This window comes from Cavia porcellus, unplaced genomic scaffold (genome assembly GCF_034190915.1).
Source record: "Cavia porcellus strain 051 isolate PalLab524CR breed Dunkin Hartley unplaced genomic scaffold, mCavPor4.1 scaffold_22, whole genome shotgun sequence".
NCBI classification, from domain to species: Eukaryota; Metazoa; Chordata; class Mammalia; order Rodentia; family Caviidae; genus Cavia; species Cavia porcellus.
In genome coordinates, this window is record NW_026947505.1 from 41,682,017 (window position 1) to 41,703,224 (window position 21,208).

At 39.8% G+C, this 21,208-nt stretch overlaps 2 protein-coding genes across 2 annotated transcripts in view; one reads left to right on the forward strand and one right to left on the reverse strand.

The window, feature by feature from the left end:
* Plg (plasminogen) overlaps positions 1 to 4,653 on the forward strand; it is a 39,467-nt gene extending 34,814 nt beyond the window's left edge. Inside the window, exons 17-19 of the mRNA XM_013148879.2 lie at positions 359 to 465; positions 3,490 to 3,635; positions 4,250 to 4,653. Coding sequence (XP_013004333.2) covers positions 359 to 465; positions 3,490 to 3,635; positions 4,250 to 4,411 — 415 coding nt within the window. The 3' untranslated portion in view covers positions 4,412 to 4,653. The remainder of the gene's footprint in view (positions 1 to 358; positions 466 to 3,489; positions 3,636 to 4,249) is intronic.
* Positions 4,654 to 5,210: 557 nt separating this feature from the next.
* The window catches only part of Slc22a3 (solute carrier family 22 member 3), a 99,759-nt gene continuing 83,761 nt past the window's right edge, over positions 5,211 to 21,208 (reverse strand). The window contains exons 6-11 of the mRNA XM_063233098.1: positions 14,667 to 14,764; positions 14,344 to 14,558; positions 11,883 to 11,991; positions 10,946 to 11,058; positions 7,622 to 7,721; positions 5,211 to 6,193 (exon numbers count right to left, since the gene is read on the reverse strand). Of these exons, the coding sequence (XP_063089168.1) occupies positions 6,157 to 6,193; positions 7,622 to 7,721; positions 10,946 to 11,058; positions 11,883 to 11,991; positions 14,344 to 14,558; positions 14,667 to 14,764 (672 nt within the window). The 3' untranslated portion in view covers positions 5,211 to 6,156. The remainder of the gene's footprint in view (positions 6,194 to 7,621; positions 7,722 to 10,945; positions 11,059 to 11,882; positions 11,992 to 14,343; positions 14,559 to 14,666; positions 14,765 to 21,208) is intronic.

Sequence of the window (21,208 nt, forward strand, 5' to 3'; positions counted from 1 at the left end):
CATGACACCGTTTTGGCTGGATGGTCTGCCTCCCATCAATGCAGGATTACAGGTGGCATAAAATTCCAATCAGGTCCAGGATATACATGCAGCATGAATTTTTGCCATCTCTACTCCTGTAAGTTATGGAAACCAAAAGTTTCTTATATACAACTGATGCTTTAAAAATGGAGCCTTACATGTGTTTAGTCTTTAGGAAACTAGACAATTGTCAGGATGAAAAGTTACTTTCAAAAAGCAGTGAGGAAATAGCAGCTTATATGGTTCTGGTCTCTGAGACAGGTTATAGGTGGTCCACAGATGAAGTGAAGAAGTTTCTAGCAGGACAGCAATATAACTTTTGATTTTCCCCTTTCAGCCCTGCTATGATCACTGACAAAGTAATCCCAGCTTGTCTGCCATCCCAAAACTATGTAGTCGCTGACCGGACATTATGTTATGTCACTGGCTGGGGAGATACCCAAGGTGAGATGAATTCAAGGATCCATGTAATTGCGAGGTTTTGACCTACTGCCCTACATGATGAAATGAGCATTCTGGAAGGAAGTTGAACAAGTTTTCTCCATGAATGTAGGCCTATCCTTTCCTGATTTTATCTGCTGTCTGTGCCTCTATAAGAAGTAACCATCATGGGTAAGGGTAGGAAGGACCGTTTCTTTGAGTTTCTTACACCCAAATTGCAATGTTAACATTGCCTCTCCAGGTGAGAGGGTTTTGACTAAGCCCATGAATTAAGAGTACTACATGAGGGGCTGGGGATTTAGCTCAGCGGCATAAGCGTCTGCCTTGCAAACATGTGGTCATGAGTTCGAACCCTGGTACCAATAAAAAAAAAAAAAAGAGCACTACATGAATTTTCATGTGAAGTTAGCCATACCAGATTCCCAAAAGAGCATAAAACAACAAAAATTAATCACCATCATCTCTATCATTATTGTCACTGTCATCATTATCACCACTGTAACAGTCTCCACCAATATGATCCCCACATCATCAACATCCCCCACCTCACGTTACCTCGTCACCACCATTATTGCCCTTGTCACTATCACTGTGATCATCATCACCATCACTATTATGATTGTGACTCACCATGACCACCACTATCACTACCATTATCAACATCCCCACCTGACTATCACCATCATTGTCACCATCATCACCCCCACCATCTTCACAGTCACCACTGCCACCATGGCCACCATCAGCATCAGCATTATCACTATCACATAGTCAGCGTGTGACTGAGCCCTGATGGAGTCCAGTCCTGCTTGATTCCCAAGGGCATTTACTGTTTCTTCTTGCTCAACCCCACCCATATATTTCTAACCATTGTCCTTGGCTCCCTGTCACTCTCAGTCCTGCAACCCATGTGCTGAGGAAGTGATTCTCAGCATAGCCTGGACCAGGAGTCACGTACCATAACTGAAAGCTACTTACCAATTCCTCCACAGTCATAAAGACTAAAGATGGATCAGTATTTCACCTTTCCAATGTGAGATCCAAATTCTTCCTGTCTCCTCTTCTTATCTCCAAGACTTTCCTTGACTTTCACATTCCAGGCATAAAGTCAGTGTTGAGGTTGAGAGATTCTCCTAGCTCAGCCCCCACCATCTCTGCCAGGAGCATGTTGGACCTGCTACTGCTGTTGGACCTCCCTGCCACTCCCTCCTGCCTCTACTAGGGTTTCTGTTCTGCTGAAGTTCCCGCCACCCGCGGTGCCCAAGACATGCCTTCTCTACTTTGGCCACGGGATGGCAGCACACCCCACAGACCACATCAACTACCTGTTACTATTTCATTAAGATGCTCAGAATGGGCTTGGACTTGTGATCTTCCTGTCTCAGCCTCCAAGAATGCTGAGATTATAGGCATGTGCCATCAGGCCTGGCTCAGCAGAATGTGTGAAAAGGGGACTCCTGTCAGTTTAAGCAATGCTCCTCGCTGCTCAGTACTTGATAGTCAGTACAGCTGTCCAGCCAGGGTTGGGCTCAGCTGTGGACCATGACATTCAGACAAGCCTCTTATGGGCTCTGCTGATCTCCAGATTGAGTCCAAGTTTTCTGAATGAAGGCAGTCATCTAAGTTAAGTGTCTTAGGGAAGAGATAGATGTCATTTCTTGGCTGTTCTAGCAAAGTAAAGATTTGCTGCAGAGCCCTGGGGAAAGCTGGACTCGCAGAATTGGAAAACTAGATTATCTGTGCAAACACTGAGACATCCTGGGTGTGTCCATCTGGAAAAGCACTATTTTTTTTGGCAAGTCTGTGAATACTCTATTTCAATTTTGTAAGGAAAGAAAAGGCAGTTTTTCACAAAGAGAAGAAATAAAACTAGTAAAACAAACACATAGGAAAGTTTCTCCTCTCCATAAATGTCAAACAAATGTAAATTAGAAAAATAATCAAGATGACTTCAACCTATTACATTAGCTAATACTTTTTAAAGGCAAAATTTTAATGACATTAAAGTAGGCGTACTCACAGGGGTGTGATGGAGTTTGTGTTCTCAGTGCATTTTTCCCTTTCACATCCTTTTAGAAAGTAATTTGGCAATGTTATTGGGAATCATAAATATGTCTATATGGTTTCTGGGAACTTAGAAATAGGAAAATATTAGGAACTAAGGAAAAAACTGTATAAACAGAGATGAAGAACACTGAAAGCAAGAGGATACAACAAGCGTGGTGATGCAGGATCCAGGTAATAACTCCACAAACCTAAGGTCAAGGCCAACATCATAACCGCTCCAAGCCTCCATTTCCTTAACTGCACACCAGGAATGATAACAGCGCCCACTTCATAGGGCTGATGTGATGATTAAATGAGATGCATCATAGTATGAGCGTGTTGTTGAGGTTAATTGTCAATGAATGGTAGCTCTTCTCTTTTATTATAACAAAATATATGCAAATGAAATTTACCATTTAATGAATTTGAAGGGTACAACACTGAAAATATGTAGCCATCACTACATTTCTAGAACATTTTCCTCTCGCCCAAAGGAGACCTCACAGCCACTGAGCAGTTATACCTTATTAAAATATTATAAAGATTGTGACATTAGTTTAAAAGTCCTTATATTATAATGGTGAGTGAAAAAAATCAAGGTTTGAAATTTCATGATATGGTCTAGGTACTAAATGAAGCATAAAAGAGCCTAAAGAAAAATATGTAAAAATAGTAACCATTGTATTTCTCAAGCTTCCTTTATTAAAAATAATTTGTTTCTAAAAGTAAACAAATAGCAAACAGTCAGACACCATCAAGAAGCCCAGATTGTTAAGTGCAGGTCATGAGAGCATAACGTCTTATACCAAGGTTATATTTTCAAGTAACGGAAAAAAAAAAGGTTCTAATACCTTTAGGACTGGCTTCTCATGTTAACTGGTTGCCTCAACAAACAAAGAGATCTGTCATTGCTGCTCTGTTCTAGCAGTTGCCTTTGATCCAGGTTTGGATCCAGTAACTGTCTTTTTACTCTAAACACAGGGACCTATGGTGCTGGCCTTCTCAAGGAGGCCCAGCTCCCTGTGGTTGAGAATAAGGTGTGCAACCGCTTTGAGTACCTGAACGGCAGAGTCAAATCCAACGAACTCTGTGCTGGGCATTTGGCTGGTGGCGCAGACAGTTGCCAGGTAAGGAAGGACTAACGAGACTCAGGTCAGACTTGGCCTGGCGTGACTTGGTCCCATGAATATTTCAGTCCCAAGGTGGCAAAGAGGAAAGGGTTTGCCAGCCCCAAACTGCAGTCATAATGTTGCCAAGAAGCCCCTTATGGGTACCCCAAGGGTTATGCAGAGAATCTAAGAAGATTTCTCAGGCTTGGGCTTGAGACTGAGAGTCAGGGAGTGGTTGGTGGTGTAACTTGCACAGGCCACATGTTTTCTTGGTGAACTGGGGCTGAGTTGTGGGGAGCTTTGTAGAAAGGAAGAAGCTTGAGGGTCCAGGTCAGAGACCCACTGAACCTCTTGGCTCAGGGTAGCCAGGCCTGCAAGAAGCCCCAAGGCAGGAGGGGATAAAGACAGTAGTCATAAGAGATTGTTTCCCAGGGATAACTAAATGGTGTTCTGCTAAATGGATTTTTCTAAGTACTTAAACACTGCAGATGCTCAAATGATAATATTATTAAGTTCCTTTCTGATTTCAAATGCTGAGAAAAATCTACCTTGGGATTGACAGAGGGAAGATACCCATAATAAAGGGAGAATAGGTTAGCCCTGTAATGAACTTTTTCCTCCATTGTCCCTAGGGTGACAGCGGAGGGCCTCTGGTTTGCTTTGAGAAGGACAAGTACATTTTACAAGGAGTTACTTCCTGGGGTCTTGGCTGTGCACGCCCCAATAAGCCTGGTGTCTACGTTCGTGTTTCAAGGTTTGTTAACTGGATTGAAGAAACGATGAGACTTAATTAATTCGATGGGTGACAGGATGAAGCATAAGCTTACCCAGAAGCTGGAACATGGGTGGGGAGTTTAGAAACCTCAGACATAATTTGATAGCAATCAGACTAAGACATTGTACTTAGCTACTGTCAACCTTTGGCATTTTTGTATTTTTGTGAATAAATCTTGTCTGTGGACCGCTGAATTCTAATAATAAGGCAACACAGCTATGATATATGCTCTAAATAAACTCTGTACTTTCTTTGATTTAATTTTTTTGGCATGGGGGAAGAATATCATATCTTCTTCACTCTACCAGTTTTAAGGGAAAAGCTAAAGTGATTAGCTCATTTCCACAAGGAACAGTTGCATGTAGGACGAGGAAGCCTGAGAGGTCTTAGCAAGTCACCCAGGACTTGCTGAATCGACTGCATCAAGGAAGGTGCTCAGCATCCATCTTTAATGCCTTTTGTCCCCTGGTGCTCGCATGAATGTTTTCGAGGCTGCCACACATGTGGGGAGTCAGGAGAACAAGCAGTGTTCTTAGGAATTAAATCCATTACTGATGACTCAGCTTTAGCCCAGCCCACGGTGCATGGAGCAGAGTCGTGGGTCACGTGAACCTGGCACTGGAAATATGCTGCAAGACCAAATGAGAGTCTCGTGCTACTCTGGGTCACCTGTGGGTAGAGGAAGGATATCAAGAGCTGCAGAAACAACAAACCACTTCACCTCCTGCCCCCAACTGGCTGCCATGTTGGGAAAGTACAGGTGGCACACAATGTTGTTCAGCAATGTTGACACATGCTCCAAAGAAAGGGAAAGGATATTTTTTAAAACAATTCAAATTTTTTTATTCTTATCAAACAAAAATATCAATTCCAAATACAACTCAAAGGTGATAGTATCAAAAAGCAAAGGCAAAGAGACACAAAAAAAGCAAAAGCATCAGTGTCTGTGAATACAGGCTGAATGGAGCATTAAATCCTCAAAAAGCTGTGTTTTCTCCATTGATGAATAGAATACTTATATGAAATTCTGATGTGCTTTAAAGATTAAGACGTTTATTTTACTGGGGGTGTAGTACCATGATACAGCATCTACCTAGCATGCATGAGGTCCTGGGTTCTATCCCCAGTACCACACACACACATACACATGCACAAAGTTCATTTTCCCATCAGAACATGCATCTTAATACTGTCACACATTGTATGATCTCTTCATAGAAATTTATCTCTCATTGGCAAGATTTCCTTTTGTTACTCATTTTGCCTATCCACACAAAGTTTGGTGTGGGCTGGGCAAGTCATCATGAAGACTTCGTCATGAAGTCTTCTTGGCCCTCCATTCAGTGATGTGTCCTTTAATCAGGTGTAAAGCATGCGTCTCCATACACCTTTCCTGGATCGTTGGTTGTACAACCTGCCTTCCTGATAAGGATCACATAGGGATTCTCTTGTTGCTCTTTAACCAAATAAATCAGAGACTGCTGATCCCAATACCAGAAAACCATACAAAACAAAAAACGGCAGAATGGGCTGTGCCCTGGGTAGGCTCAGCCAAGTATCATGAGCTTCCAGAACCTTCAATAGCATGATAAATCTGAACTCACCCCATATTGTATAAAAATAGTCTGCAGGTCTTTATATGGTATTAAAGACACTTGAATTGGTACCACGTAATGAAGCTGAAGTGCACAGGTACATCTCCGGAGGCTCAGTTTCTCCAGGAGGCTCCACTCCAACAGCTCCTTTCTCTGGCTTTGCAGGATCTCACAGGTGAGAGTTCGAAACTGGGGTTTTCTTTTTCCTGCCAAGTTGATTTAAATTTACAAAACAAAAGAAAAAAGATAAAGTCCTTGTGAGCAACTATGTAACCGATTAGAAGAAAGTGATATTATTACTCAGTAACATGGTTGGCTTTGGTCAAATAGACCGATACATAACGTCTGGTAGCAACCTAACTCAAAAGTAGCCAAAATAACTACTTGTGTGGCTCATTTTGATCTGTTTTCAGACTTTTAATTAGCATTATAGCTTGCAAGTTCCTTATGAATTTCTACTAAACAATGTAAAGCTTGGAAGTAAGCTGCTGATGTGAACAAGACAGTAGAAATGACAGACTAATTCCTTGCAGTTTTAGAAGGGAATACACCAACAGGTTTTGGTTATTTGATGCTAAGTCGGTTTGTTCTAGAGTAAATAACCATGAGTTGTAACAAATGACCTTAGTTTGTAGATCATAAATCATATTCCTAGATTATTTTTTAAGAGTAAGAACTAGTTGTAATTAATTTACTCTGCTTTTTGTTATAAAACTACAAAAACATTAATGCACTTATGTTGTCTGAGTGAGAGGGGTGCTTAGACTAAAGCCACATCTTTGTGACCAGGGTTAGATGCAGTACATGACTCACTCTTGGCCTGTACAGGTATTTTCCAGTTGGACTTTTGGTTTGACTATCGAGCAAAGTTGTGAACACTGAGCTGAATTTTTTCAAACTTTGCTGTTCAAGTAGTGGAAAGTTCGAGATTGGAGCTGTTTGACAACCAAGGGAGCACTGTTAGATCTCCCCCAAAACTCATTCTCACTGTCTCTTATTCATCTGTCTCATCTATCTATCTACCCATCATCTATCTATTTATATCTATCTATCTCTCTGTCTATCTCTGTATCTGCCCATCTTCACTTATCAATTATATCTTATCTATCTTTCTGTCATCTGTCGTCTCATCACAGGGGTTGTTATTGGTTTATTTTTTAATAAACACAGTAGCCCATTGCTTTTGCAACCAATACCAAGAAGCTTCCCACGTGCTCCATGTAGACACCTTTGCTTCTTTTCATCTTGGTGTAGTGAACCACATTACAGTTACCATCTTTAATGCATATTTAAGTTACTTCATTCTGCGACTTATCAGTGCATTTTTTAAAGATAACTGCTGATTTTTAACATTTTATTTGGAAATGCTTCCCAACCACATTTTAAAAATAGTGCATATTCTTTTATAGCATACGATTTTTAAATTGTTCTTTTTCTTTCTCCTCTTCCTCCTCTTCTTTTTTTTTCTGCTTCTCCTCCTCCTCCTTTTTTCCCTTCTTCTTTTTTGCTTATTACATGAAAGGTGGGTTTAATGTTATCATTTCCTATGGATGTTGGATTTTCTCAACAACATCTTTTCCCCAAGCATCTAAAATTCTGCTTTAATTTGGGATGTGCTGAATTTTCTACAATACCTGCCAAGTTTTTCAACATCATCCACTGTCTCTGGTAAGGCAATACCCTTGGTTTCAGGCAAAAGCATCACAAGGCCACCACAAACCGAAGCCAGGATACCTGCAAAAGGGGAAACACATTACCGCTGCAGAATCACAGGCTGACCCTCAGGCTCCTTGCCCACTCTGGAAGCTGCCAGGCTCACTGACCTCAGTTTGTCCTCTCAACCACAGTGACCCTTTTCTTACCCTACTCAGCTCTTCCAGGAACTCAAATGTCCCTCACCCTCCTCAAATTCTGTACCACACCATAGGTCCTGGGCTCTTGGCTGTTCATTTACACAGTTAGCAATTACAGTCCTGTGTCACTTAATGACAGGAAGATGTTCTGCAAAATGTATCTGTAGGTGACTTTTTGTTGTGTGAACTTTAGAGTACTGTATACTTACACGGATTAAAACAACTGCGACATTGCTAGGCAACACAGTCTTATAGGATCACCATAAGATGACATTGCGGGTCACTGACCAAAATGTCCTTACATGGTGCATGACTGTGTTTGCTAAGTATCAACCAAGCTAAGCACTCGTGGTTTTACCTCCTGCTTAAGAATCAGAAAGGATCCCCTCCTCTTTCTTTTTTGACACTAAAACTTAATTGAATCCTCTCCTTTCCGTGCCTTCACCTCTAAGACTTGTCCTTGCTACTGCCAAGAGTGAGGTGTCACTGAGACCCATCGTTTGGGGTCCTTATTATATTGATTAATCTACTCTCCAGCATCTTCAACAGAGTAGTAGGAATATTCCAACACACTGACACATCTCTAACAAGCTGACTGTTAGCCTCACTCTCCACTTACCATTCACTTTTCTGTTCTTTGGAGTCCAAACACAGGGTACATTGTAACTGCCTATTTCTCACCCGTATCCTAGCAGTGTGCTGGGAAATGTCTAATAGTTGGCTCTGCACAACAGAGGCCTGACTTATAGCTTTGCTCATTTCCATGGTATAAATGTCACCATCATAAACACTTCAAAATACAGTGCAACTTCAGGGAACACAGCCTCATGCACAGACAGACAGCAGTGCTCTATTCCATTGTATTCCCACCAGAAACATACAGTAGAATAAATAACCTGAAGATCACCCCTAACAGTAAAAATTTGGTACATGAATTAGAAATGTTGAGTATTTATGCCCTCTGCTTTTAATATATTTTATAAACTCTAATTTTTAATCATGGTTGTATTTAATGACTGACTGGCTCTCAGAATTCTTAAAAATGTCACAGTCAGCCCTGGTGAGCTGTCAGGAGCCAGTCTCAGTATGTCAATCTACGTCACACATCCAGGCCCACCTTGCACTGCTCCTGCATCTTCCCTGGTCCTCCTCCAGCCAGGTCACCAACTGCCTTTGCCACCAGATCCAATGCCACTGCTACTGGGCTTTGTTTGCCACTCTAGAGTTACACATGCCTTTCCTTGATGTCCCTACTCTGTCATCACGGTCCCTGCTCTTCCCTTACAACTTTTCTCAGCTCCTGTGTCCTACATTCTGATCACTGCCCCCGTGTCACTGGTGATCCTACATTCAGATATTGCTGAATTCCCATCTCCAAGCCACATTTCTCTCCTGGGCTCAGTGACAGCCGGCTCCTAGGTTCTAAATATTTTGACTTGGATTCTTACAGCTACTTCATCTTGCTACAATCCTCCGCTAGTGCTTGTCTTTCATTTGCAGGTTTCTGGGCTACCGATCTCGTAGCTCCTTGGCTGCTGGCTCTGTCAAGTACTTCACCTGCCAATCTAAAGCCTACGACGTTTCCTTTCCATTCTACTGTCATTGCCTCCTTAGGCCAAGCCACTACAGTCTCAATACTCAGTTATAACATTCTTTTAATCATCTCACAGCTAGCTCAGTCTCCCTCTAATTCAACTGCCTGTCTGCCATCTGCATCCTATCTAAGATACAATAGCTATGTTGGCCCCAGTGGTATGTCAGGCTCTGAAGTGCTTCCCTGGTTATCAGATAAAGAGCAAAGTTTCTATATATCCTTGGTGATCTGTACTTGTCTCCCCTGACAATAATTTCCATCAGGAAATTATACATTGGACCCTTCATACATTGGACCCTGACCTTTGCTTTAGGCCTTCCTACTGCCTAGATCATAGCCCACAACTACATGGGGAGCTCCTTCTCATTGAGATCATATCCTAAGATCTTAGGCTTCTTTCTTGCCTCCCAAACATTCTCTCCTTGACTCTCCCCAAGACATGACATGTTCAGGATTTTTCACCCTCGACTAACCCTGGGTTTTCAGGATCTTGGTCCCCTCCCCATCAGCTCTAGGAGCACATGGGCTGCCCTAGTCCTAGGCATTTGTGTCACACTCCCCAGAGACTCACTGCAATCACATGGACTAGGCTAATACTTGGCCTTGACTGCCCTGTCCTGGTTAGACAGTGGTGCCTCTTGGCTTTTCATCCTGGCTGCAGTACTGACACTGAGTTTTATTATCAATCTGATGAAATAATTTGAAATGTTTTTGTACTGAGATCGTTGTTGTTAGGTAGTTAGAAGTTGATTTTCTGTCCTTAGTGCTACCAGGGTTTTGCAAGAATCAGAATGTATGGCCTCCTGCATTAAATATTATCATTCAAATTTCAACTGCTGAACAACAAATGAAAACAAGGAAGTGGAGGAGGAAAGACAGGACAGAAAGGAGACAGGAAAGAAAGGAGACAACTCTTGCCTTTCACTGCTGGGCACAGTGTGTGTGGGTAAATCCTGGAACAGCATGGAAGTACCTCCAGGTGCCTCCTGAGACCAGAACTCTGTCAATTCATGAGTTCTGTGGAGACTGGAGGTGGAAAGCAGGTTGTGAATTTGAGGCATGTGGAAAAGGTTATAGGATATGTGGGTATGTGGAAGGGATTTTGTGTTCTTTGTTTTTTCCGATTAGCATATTTAGCATCAAAGCAAATTAAGATCTAGTATTAGTAAATACTGATCATTTAAAAATACAATTAATTTCTGTATTGAATTTTAAACATACTGAAGGTCTAATGTAGCCCTCTAGAAATTATGTTTTGTCCCTCAATACTATAAAATGTAATGTTTGGTTTTAGCTCAGAACTTAAGGCTAACTTGAACATTAATATAAATTAAAACTATTCAGAATTTCAAATTTTATTGTGAACAGATTGGCTCCTTAAAACTTAAGACAGCTGTTACAAACAGATGAAATGGATATCATTTAAATCAAATGTAGTAATCATATTGGTTGTATTAATAAAAAAAGTAGAAGAAAAGCACTGGAGAGTAACATATAAAGTAAATTCCTACCGAAGATGATCAGAGGTAGTTCTAGCCACACAGCTGCTAGTCGAAAGAGTAGAAATGGGGCTATGATTCCCCCAAAGTCACATACACCTGAGCAGAGTGAAACACCAAAGTTTCTGCAGAACGAAAAACAGTTTTAAATGAAAACAACTTAGATACTCAAGGTGATCAAAATGTTTGGATATTAAGTATTAGAAATTGGGTCAAGGATATAGCTCAGTGGCTTCCTGGCAAGCAGAAGGTCCTGAGCTCAATTCCTGGTACCAGTAAATAAATAAATAATAGAAATTACAACAGTATTTGCCATTTCTATTGCTTTTAACTTTGAAAATCCCATTTCTCTTGTATTTGAAGTAAACATTTCCATTTGATACTACTTCACGATAAGGATAGGGAGAAATTCTCCAGTGTTGGTAGAAAGACATTCATCCACCAACTTCACTGTCTTACTCCATAACACCAAGTGTACGTTGGTGCCTTACCCAGTGTACCCAGAAGACTGTTCCCACGGCTATGAAACCCGAATTGTGCCATTTCATGAATGGTTTCACATCATCCTTCAAGAATCAGCTGTTCACAAATGTTACATACTCAATATGCTTAAAAGAGGAGCCATAGCCTTGAAATATGACAGTGGGGAAGAATACACATTTAATATGCAATCTGAGAAAGTGCACTAAGAGGTTTCCTAATTCCAAATTTAATGCCTTTCCCCAAGGTTACAGCTACATATAAAGATGCCGATATGGAAGTATTTAATACTTACACTGTATTATAAAATGCAGCAGGTAGCAATGCAGAACATAGCTGTAACTTAAAGAATATCTTTTTTTTTTACTGGCTGAATTTATTCCAGGCAAATATATTACATATTAGGAAACATAAGAGAACATTTGGCTACAGAGAACTTAGGAGAAACTATGATATATGTTGGAATTACCTTAATGTTGTTGGGTACAATTCTGAGTTTACTAAATAAACAATTTCAAAGGCCATGGTTATCCCTAATCTTCCCAGTGTAGCAACTGTTTTCCTTAACCATGGTATTCCTGTGAACACAGAACATTTGAAAGAGATGTTAAGGTCTGATTTCATTAACATCTTACAAAACCATAAAAGGCAGTGGCTTAGTGTCCCCACTCCTTACTCTTTGACAGTTTTAAAACCAAATGATAGATTCATGAAATGCAGTGAGCAATATTGAATAACAACAACTAGAAGATTTTAGTGTGCTAGAGATGCCTTCCTGACCCAGGTTAGATTATAGAAATACAACTCAAGAACTATTTGTTGAACCCCTGTTCAACACACACACACACATACACACACACACACACACACACACACACACACACACACACGCATGCAGAGAAAACTATGTGTGGTTAGCTCAGATAAATAACTAGTCAATTCAGTAAATCCGAAAAAGCCATAAAATGTAACTACATTGAGGCAGATATTTTGTTGAAATGTGTAACAAAAGCAAAGTCCCTGAGCCACTGCATTGTTTATTAAGTGAGAAAGAAGAAAATAAATTATTGAGATGTACAAATTATGCATGAATAATTATGTACACATACAAAGATCTTTCATCATCTCGACAATATGCTAAATTCATTTTGGAGTGGAATTGACATGTTTGGGTGACAAAGACAAACATATACATTCCCCCACACACACATATACACTAAAAGAACGAGCCTTACAGCTGAAGTCATCTTCCAAAGAGTTACGTGAAACAGAAAAACAATGTCCTTCTGTGACTGGGGACCTGGTCAAACTACTACAGGCGATTAAGAGTAATATCTCATTTCTTGAAGAAAGAATGCAGAATTTAAAACACAATTTTGAATCTCTTCTGAATGTACCATCTACTCTGAGTTCTGAAATAAAAGTTAGTGAACAATTCTAATGGGCATATGTATGTTGGGATTTTACTTATGGTCTACCTTATATGTTGGGAATTCATAAACCTGCATTTAATTAATCAAGCGTTTTCTAAACAAATGCATTACCGATCTAACTTCCTCAGTATTACCAATGCCTTTCCTGATGCTCAGAAGATTCTCAAAGAAAAAGAACCTTTTATGCAGAAACAAATGACCACCAGAGAATGTAGCTCTCTGCGTCCCTGATCCACACCTCTGAAAATGGAAATAATACTCTAACTCACACTGCTGCTGTGTTCTATGGCAGAGATCGTCCATTTGAGTTAATCATGCTTTTGGAGGCACATATAGCTCCTGACTTCCGCCTTATCCCAAGCCATATCCTTCTCTAGCAACCACGCTCTGAAAACATAACCATCACATTACTGAAAGGAACTCTTTCTCTCCCATCCTGTCTGATCGCCCAGCCTTACTTCCAGCTTTCAGCATCTTGCCCTCCCATACCCATCATCCAAACTATGTCAGTTATAACAAGCTCACTTCTTCTCCTGGGGCTTCAGGGCAATGCCATGCCCTTGGCATGGCCAGCAGGGGCAGTCATGTTGGTGACTGACCATCCTTAGGTCTCTGTGCTGGATTCTAGCCATAACAAAAAAGTTCTTTATTCTTGAACCCACAAAAGTTTTCATATTTCTTGGATCTGTTCTCTATTTTGGAGAAACTGATTTTCTCCTACATTCTGATACATGCATTCCTCATTCTCACTTCTGGGGAGATTTTCTGAGCTCCCAAGCATTAATTCTTTCCTCTTTCCTATCCTTTGTGCATGTGTGTGTGTGTGTGTGTGTGTGTGTGTGTGTGTGTGTGTGTGTGATGCTGGGCCAGAACATCACATATGCTAGGGAAAGTGTTCTATCACAGAGCTGCTTGCCCCAGTCTGCCTCCCTGTTCTCTTCCTTTTTTCCTCCTCCATCCCTTCCTTGCTTCTTTCATCTTTTTCTGTATCTAAAGCTTATAAATAATTGTGTTGATTCATTTATCACAAATAATTGTGAGAATGTTAAAGTGTTTATAGCCCTGAATGGTCATGACCCTCGGAAGCTGAGAAATTCATCTTTTGTTGTTCCTGATCTTAGTGCTTAGCACGGTGCCTGTGAATGGCCAATCTTTAGAGATGGGTTAAGCAATGTCAGCCACATCACAGAAAGAAATCAGAAAAAAGTGATCAAAATCAAATCACATCACTGTGGGCTAGATTTAGCAAAATATCTATTCCACCAATAAATGAATATAAAATTAAAAAAAGAAAAAATCTGTAAGACAATATGTTATATCTTCAAAGTCTTGTCACTGATTAAGCAGAACCATGAGTGATGCTACTGATGCTTACTTGGTACCAAGGCTACAATACAATCATATAGTTCCTAAAAAAAAAGTTACCTCTCATGCATAATTTTGATAAGTGTTTTCAAGTTTTTCAGCAGTTGCCAAACCAGTGTGAGGGAAAATTACCTTCTGGCAAGAATGCAGTGACAAGGCACGCCACCCCTGCCACAATGTTGCTTGCTGCAAAGGGGAGGCGTCGTCCAATGGGCTCGATGGTCAGTAAGATCAGCAGAGCTGCTGGCAGCTCCATGACTCCTGAGATCAAAAAGTCTATGTAGAGGTTGCCTCCTGTGATTCCCAGGCGCATGACAAGGCCTTGGTACACCACTGCACTTGTGAACCTGCATCAGCATTGGCAAATACCGGAGAACAAATAAAAGGTGATGTCACCTGATTGGAAGAAAGTGGTGGACTGAACAAGTTTTAAATCCATCAAAAGGGAAACTTACCAAGCAAACATAAGTATAAGTGTGCATTTCCTCATCTGGGGAGTTCTCACCAGATCTAAAATGGATGGGTTACTAACTTCCTCATCTGTAACAGTGATCTATATAAGAAAAGCAGATTTCAGTAACAATATATAGCAAGAAACATCACCAGAGTATAAATTTGTAATGAACTAGATTCAAAGCTATGGGATAAAAGGATCTTACTAAATGGCCTGGGGCCTTTTCTAATTGTACCTTAAATTGAGAATGAAAATGCTTGTCTGTGGCATTCTCAATAGGTCAAACTCACAACAGATGCAGTTAATTAAGAATCTGTTCTTAGGATAGTTGCAGTGCTTATGGTAAACTGCTCTGCATGGTCCAAGAAGGTATATTCTAAAGTAAAACATATACATTTATTATGTTGGGAGGGAAAATGAGAATGAAAATGGTAAAGAAGGTCCAATCAGGTATTTATTTATACGTTAAATCCTCAAATCTTACTTTGACTAATAACTAATAAGTATAAGACCAAGTACTAAAGATACAATTTTGCTTTCATCCATTTATTGGAATCTGGCCTCTTTTTGATCCAGGAAAATTTGGCTCATTTCTATTTGGTGGTCTCCACCCACAAATTTCCTATTTTCTTCAATCAATTCAGTAGTTGCTATATGCCTACTGTCTTCAGGGCACTGCAAAGGAGACAAAGAAGAAAGCAAACCTCTGTACTCAGATGTTGCTTCTAGTCCAGGCTGTGAAGGCCTCACAGTGCAGTCCCTGCAGTGACCACTGTTCTAAATTTCACGGGCTTGCATTGATCGGTACCTCTGTCGGGAGGGCCTTTGACCTCCTCACTTCCCCTGACAGGTTTTTCCTAACCTCTGATGGAACTAGGCCTCCACTCCACAGCTCCTATACAAATGCTTTCTCTTGACTTATCTACTGATCTTTCTCCAAGAGCTCTGGAGCTCTTGAGAGGCAGAGAATACACTGTAGCACCAAGACAAGTGTCTAGTGTTCTACAACTTTTGCTTAATGATGGAAGGTCAAAATAAGAAGCCCTGTACCCTGGCTAAACCTGTCCCTTCAGTGTTGCCCTCTATTTTTGTCTTTCTAGTAACCTGGAATCTTACTACTAAAGACAGAACCTCTTCTATTTATTCATTTCCAGATCTAACTAAGAAGGAGTAGAAATCTAGGAATGTTTCCCCCAAGGTTTTGGAACAGGGGTATCTCTACCAGCAGTCACAGAATTTGATTTAGAGCAAATCCACATTGAGAATACATTGTCAATCACTTATCTTGAACGTTAAATTCAGTGGATCAACTAAAGCTTGCTATCTCATAACTACATTTGCTCTAGGGAAAGTCACAACAGAAGACTACAAAATGAATGTCTTGCACCCCTCTAAGTCTTCCTAATAGTACACTTCCATAGCAAGTCACATGATCCTATTCCTCCTGCCAAGTTTTAAAGTGTCTAAATTGGGATTTGTCTTATAAATGATAATGTTTTTTTCACTTACTATGATCATGAGATTTAAAATCAATAATGTTTTAAAATCAACAAAACAATGGTAGTTTCCATGATTATGTTTATGGAAAGTTGTTGATAGACTTTACCACCCCATTCTTGCCTTCTCTCTTTTGATAACAGTATCTATAGAATTTCAGTTGGATACATGGCTTGCCCTTCATTTTCTGTCTTCTCCTTCCTGTAGAGTGGCAGAAGAAGATGGTGGTGAGGTTCAATTACATAACCTATCACAGGTGATGGTGAAGAAATGGAATGAATGGAACCCTGGTGCTGGAAGACCTCATGGAGAAGAGCTGCCTAGTCAGAACTGGGCTATTCACCTCTAGGGAAGAGAAAAAATGCCTTTCTCTTTTTGACACCAGTACAGTTAGACACAAAGGAGCTAAGTGAGTCACTCCCTACTCCCCATCTAAACCAAAGTAGCATCCCAATGGTTATTCCTGCTTCTGTTATCCTAAGAGAGGTACAAAATGAAATAACAAAAACCTAAGAGATCTCCATGCCCTGGAACCAAGGGAGATTCAGTGGGAGGCACCTAAAGCCAGAGGCGGCTAGTCTTTAAAGTCTAAAAGCATGCATTATAGGCTTCCCTCTTTTTCCTTTTTCCTGTTGTTGCTGCTACCTTTTCTGTGATCTTCAACAAACATAGCTATTTACTAGTGGGTGCACTTGGCAATTCTTTCTCATGTATTCAAGAATCTGGACTATTATTGGCCCATTCAACTGTAACAACGCTGTATTTCAAGTTGACCATGATTGTCCATTCAACTGTAATAACCCTGTATTTCAAGCTGAACAAGATTTTAACCAACACAATGCTTTCTAAAATGTTCCTTAGCCAACTCTCTAAATTTTAAGATCCCTTCACCATTATGTTTCCAAAATAGAGCAGGACTATTAATGTAGAAGAACACATATTACCACACAAAATATCAAAATATTTCCTAAGCACAGTGAGTTATCCACATTAAGTGGCTAGCCTCTCCAGAGTGTAATATTAGTTAGATTCTGGGTCAAGCACCTGGATTATTTCATTTTATTCTGGAAAGCTCTATAAAAGTACTTGCAATAATCTGATTTTATAAATATGAAAACAAGGCCTAGAGTATTAGAGATTAAAGAGCAGGAAAGTAGCTGAGTTCAGATTTGAAATCAGGCTAATAGAAATCCCCTAATTTTACCTATTACCCAGAACTTCTGACTATAAAGAAAGCTTTTATTCCATAAAAATTCTTTAGAGTTAATGGTCATTTCTACATGTTTTTAAAGGGCACCATGCTCTTGATCAGAAAATGGAAACTTTAGTTCAGCCTTATATCCCTGCTTCTTTTCTTGCAGTTTGGGCTTTTCTACACCCTGGACTTGGGTCAGCTTGGCTATATTAATCTCTACTCTTTTCTCTGAGAAGTCTCTCACTGGATCACTCATTTTCACATCTGTACCACTGCCCATGGAGGTGGCAATATTTTCTTTTCAGAATCAGTATTCGCAATTTATTTTAGGCTCTTTCATTTCCTATTTAGTCTTTGTATTTTCTGCCTATGCCTTCATATCTTATACCTACCAGATAAGATTCTGACCAAAGTAACTTTTATTCAGGCCCAATGTCAACATTCCAGACTTCCAGGGAAATCAAACACATTATGAACCTTGTAAATAACTTAACATTTAAACACCTTTGAGGATTTTTTAATTACTCATGGTCTGCAATTATTCCTAAGTCACACAAAAACTGAGCATTTACCACCCTCATATTTGATCTGTAGATGTCCACTTTTTCCTGATCAGAACCTCTGTCACCACTTGAGCACAGAATTATTATCATCAGGTGGACACAAGACAACTGAAAATTTTCTGCAAAATGCAAGATAATATTTTTGGTTTGTGAACTATAAATTCTCAGTTGGAACTACTTGAGTTTGCTATTGTAGTTGGAATGTAGCCATGAGCAATATATAAATGAATTCTGATAAAATTTCCTTTATAAAAACAAGCAGGGGACTTCCGGGAGAACATGGTGGATAGATAACAGCAGCTATGGAGGCTCTCTGAGATAGCCAGCTTAGATTCCAGGAGTGGTGCGGTGTGGGGAGTCCTAAGCAGAGGGAGATATGCCCTGCCAACCCAGGAACGAACTAAGCTGAGAGAAAACAACTGGAAATGCAGTCCCAGTGCTACAACTCTAACAGTTAAAGTCTCAGTGCCTCAACTTGCGGAACCCGCGCCTCTGGAAACTGCAGCTTGAATTTCCTGCTGCTGCACTGCATCTGAATCAACACAGCAGGGATAGAGACGTGAAAGCTCTGAGAGCAGGAATCAGTGAACCGAATTGAGAGCAGAGCTGGCAGGGAGCCCTGTATCGACCTGTGGTGAGTGAGAGGAACAGGGACACTTCCGTAGACTAGGAGGCTCCAACAGAAGACATTCTGGGACTGGGCAGACTAGCCGGAACAGGACACTGCAGTCACTTCAGTCACATATTCCCCTCTTAAGTGGGATTGGTGGGGAGTGCTCGACCTGGGTGATGCCACGGACTAAGACCCAGTAGACTAGCCCAAACCAGATCCCTGTACCTGGCAGTGCACCCTAATGCAGTGAAGCTTTCAGCAGGTTGACTGACCTGGAGGGGCGGGCCCAGCATAGGCTTCCCAGGTCTGTGTCTCCCTAGTACACTGCAGTGGGCGGGAACACCTAGCCGGTGCAATTCAAGCAAACTGTAACCGACAAAGAAAGAAACTGGGCCTCCTATATATGCTTGTATGGAAGGAACAAAAAGTATGGGAATAGGGAGAAACAAGAAAAGGTCCTCAGTCCCCAATCCTCTGAATACTGATTCAGGAAAGGTAAATGCAAAGAAGAATGAGGACAGAAAACATGCATAAAGTGATATCTTTGGGACCCCATAGACGAGTTCAAAAGTGAAGTATTTAACCAAGTAAAACAAGATATAAGTAGAATAGTTAAAGAAATGCTAAGCACTTCCCAAGAAAAAACAGATGGCGGAATGGAAGAACAGAAAAAAAGGGGAGAATTGTTTGATGGCAAAAATAGAGAAAACGTAGAATACATGAAGCAGGTTCAAAGAGATTACCAGGAAACTAAAAACTCTATTGAAAGTTGGCATAACAGCTTGAAAGAAACTAAGGATAGATTATCTGAACTGGAGGACAGATTTGTAATGTGGGATCATGAAAGGAAAAACTTCTTAAAAATAACAAGGAAACAAGCAGTAACAATACAAAGACTAGAAGAGGATAAGAGGATCTATAACTTAAGAATTAAGAATGTAAAGGAAGAAGCAAGGATACAATCAAATGAAGTATAAAGGCTATTCACAGAAATAAGGAGAATTTCCCTAATTTAGCAAAAGGTAAACATACTCAGATGTATGAGACATACAGGACCCCAGCCACCTGCAACCCAAACAGAACAACACCCAGGCATATAATAATCAAAATTCCAGAAATCCAATATAAGAACAGAATATGAAAAGCCATCAGAGACAAGAAACAGATCACTTACCAGGGAACACCCATCAGAATTACAGCAGACTTCTCAGCACAAACCATCAAATCACAAAGAGCGTGGGGGAAATAATTCAAGCTTTGAAAGATAATAACCTCCAGCCAAGATTGATATATTCTGCACAACTATCCCTAGAATTTTATGGATAAACAAGATGCTTCCAGGATAAAGAGGAACTAGGGGAATTTGCAACCACCAATTCAACTCTACAGAGAATAGTGCAGGACATTCTAAAAAAAGAAAAATACCAAGATTCCAGAAATAGTGGCAGAGAGGCCACAATGAATGGAGCAGAAAGCTAAATGAAGAAGACAAACTGACAACTAATGACGGAAAAAGAGCTCAACAGAAATGAGGCAGAGAAGGTTGGATGATAAGAACAGCTATTTTGGAGAAAACAAGACATCACAATAGTTAGTGCTGATTTAATATTATCTTGTTTTGAAGTCCCATCAAGTTTTTGTTCTTCTGTCTCCATGGGTCTTAACATGTTGTATCTTATTGGATTTTATTATATGTGATAATATAAACAAAAACGTTTATAGACAAGGAGATTATACAGAAACCATTGTTCATTTTCTGTTAGTTGGTTCTAAATACCCTGTAATACTATCATTCTCCTGAGTGGTTTTACATTGTCTTGATATGTTTGATGCTACAGTATACAAAGTTATACTCAAAGTTTTCAAGGAAAGAGACATTATGGTAACTACTTTTATGTCAGGATATCTGGTGGTGCAACACTATTTTGCTTAAATGGTTATGTTTTGACTTGTGCTGTTTTGTTGTTATGTCCTCTTTTATCTCAATCTCCTTTTTTATTATTTACTTTTTTATTTTCATCTTTTTAATTAAGGGAAAAATTAAAAAATAACAAGATATTATTATAGTAACCCACTTTGATTTCCTATTAACTTGATTTGAAACCCTGTATTGCTCTCACCATCTTGTTTTGACTGATTTTCCTCTATTTTGTTTTGCTTGATAGTACCAAGTTTGAGAGAATAGGAAACAACTGTGAAGACAATAAGATTCACTATGATGCCCATTCTAGTTTAACTATTATCTTCTTCTGAAGTCTTGTAATGTCTCCAATGTTATGGTTTTATTGGTTTTGTTCTTTACTGTTTTGTTCAATTTTATTATAACTGATGATATACACAATTCCTTTTAAGATAACAAGAGGCATTATGGTAACCATTGTTGATAACCTTGTATTTTGTTTTTACATTATGTATTATGTTCATCCTTTTGATTTAACTGACTCTGTTTTGTTATGTCACATTTGGTTTTATTCTCTTCCAAAAAAAGTAATAAGAACTGTGGGAGTAATAAAACCCAAAATGTGTAATTTTCATTGTAAAAAAGAGAGGAAAAGAAAGTGCTCTAAAGGATATAACTGCATGTATATTTAAGCGTATAAGGTAGATAACCATATTACTGAGTTTTTGTTGGATCATTGAACAGAACTGTTTGCAGTCTCACTGTTTGAGTGTCT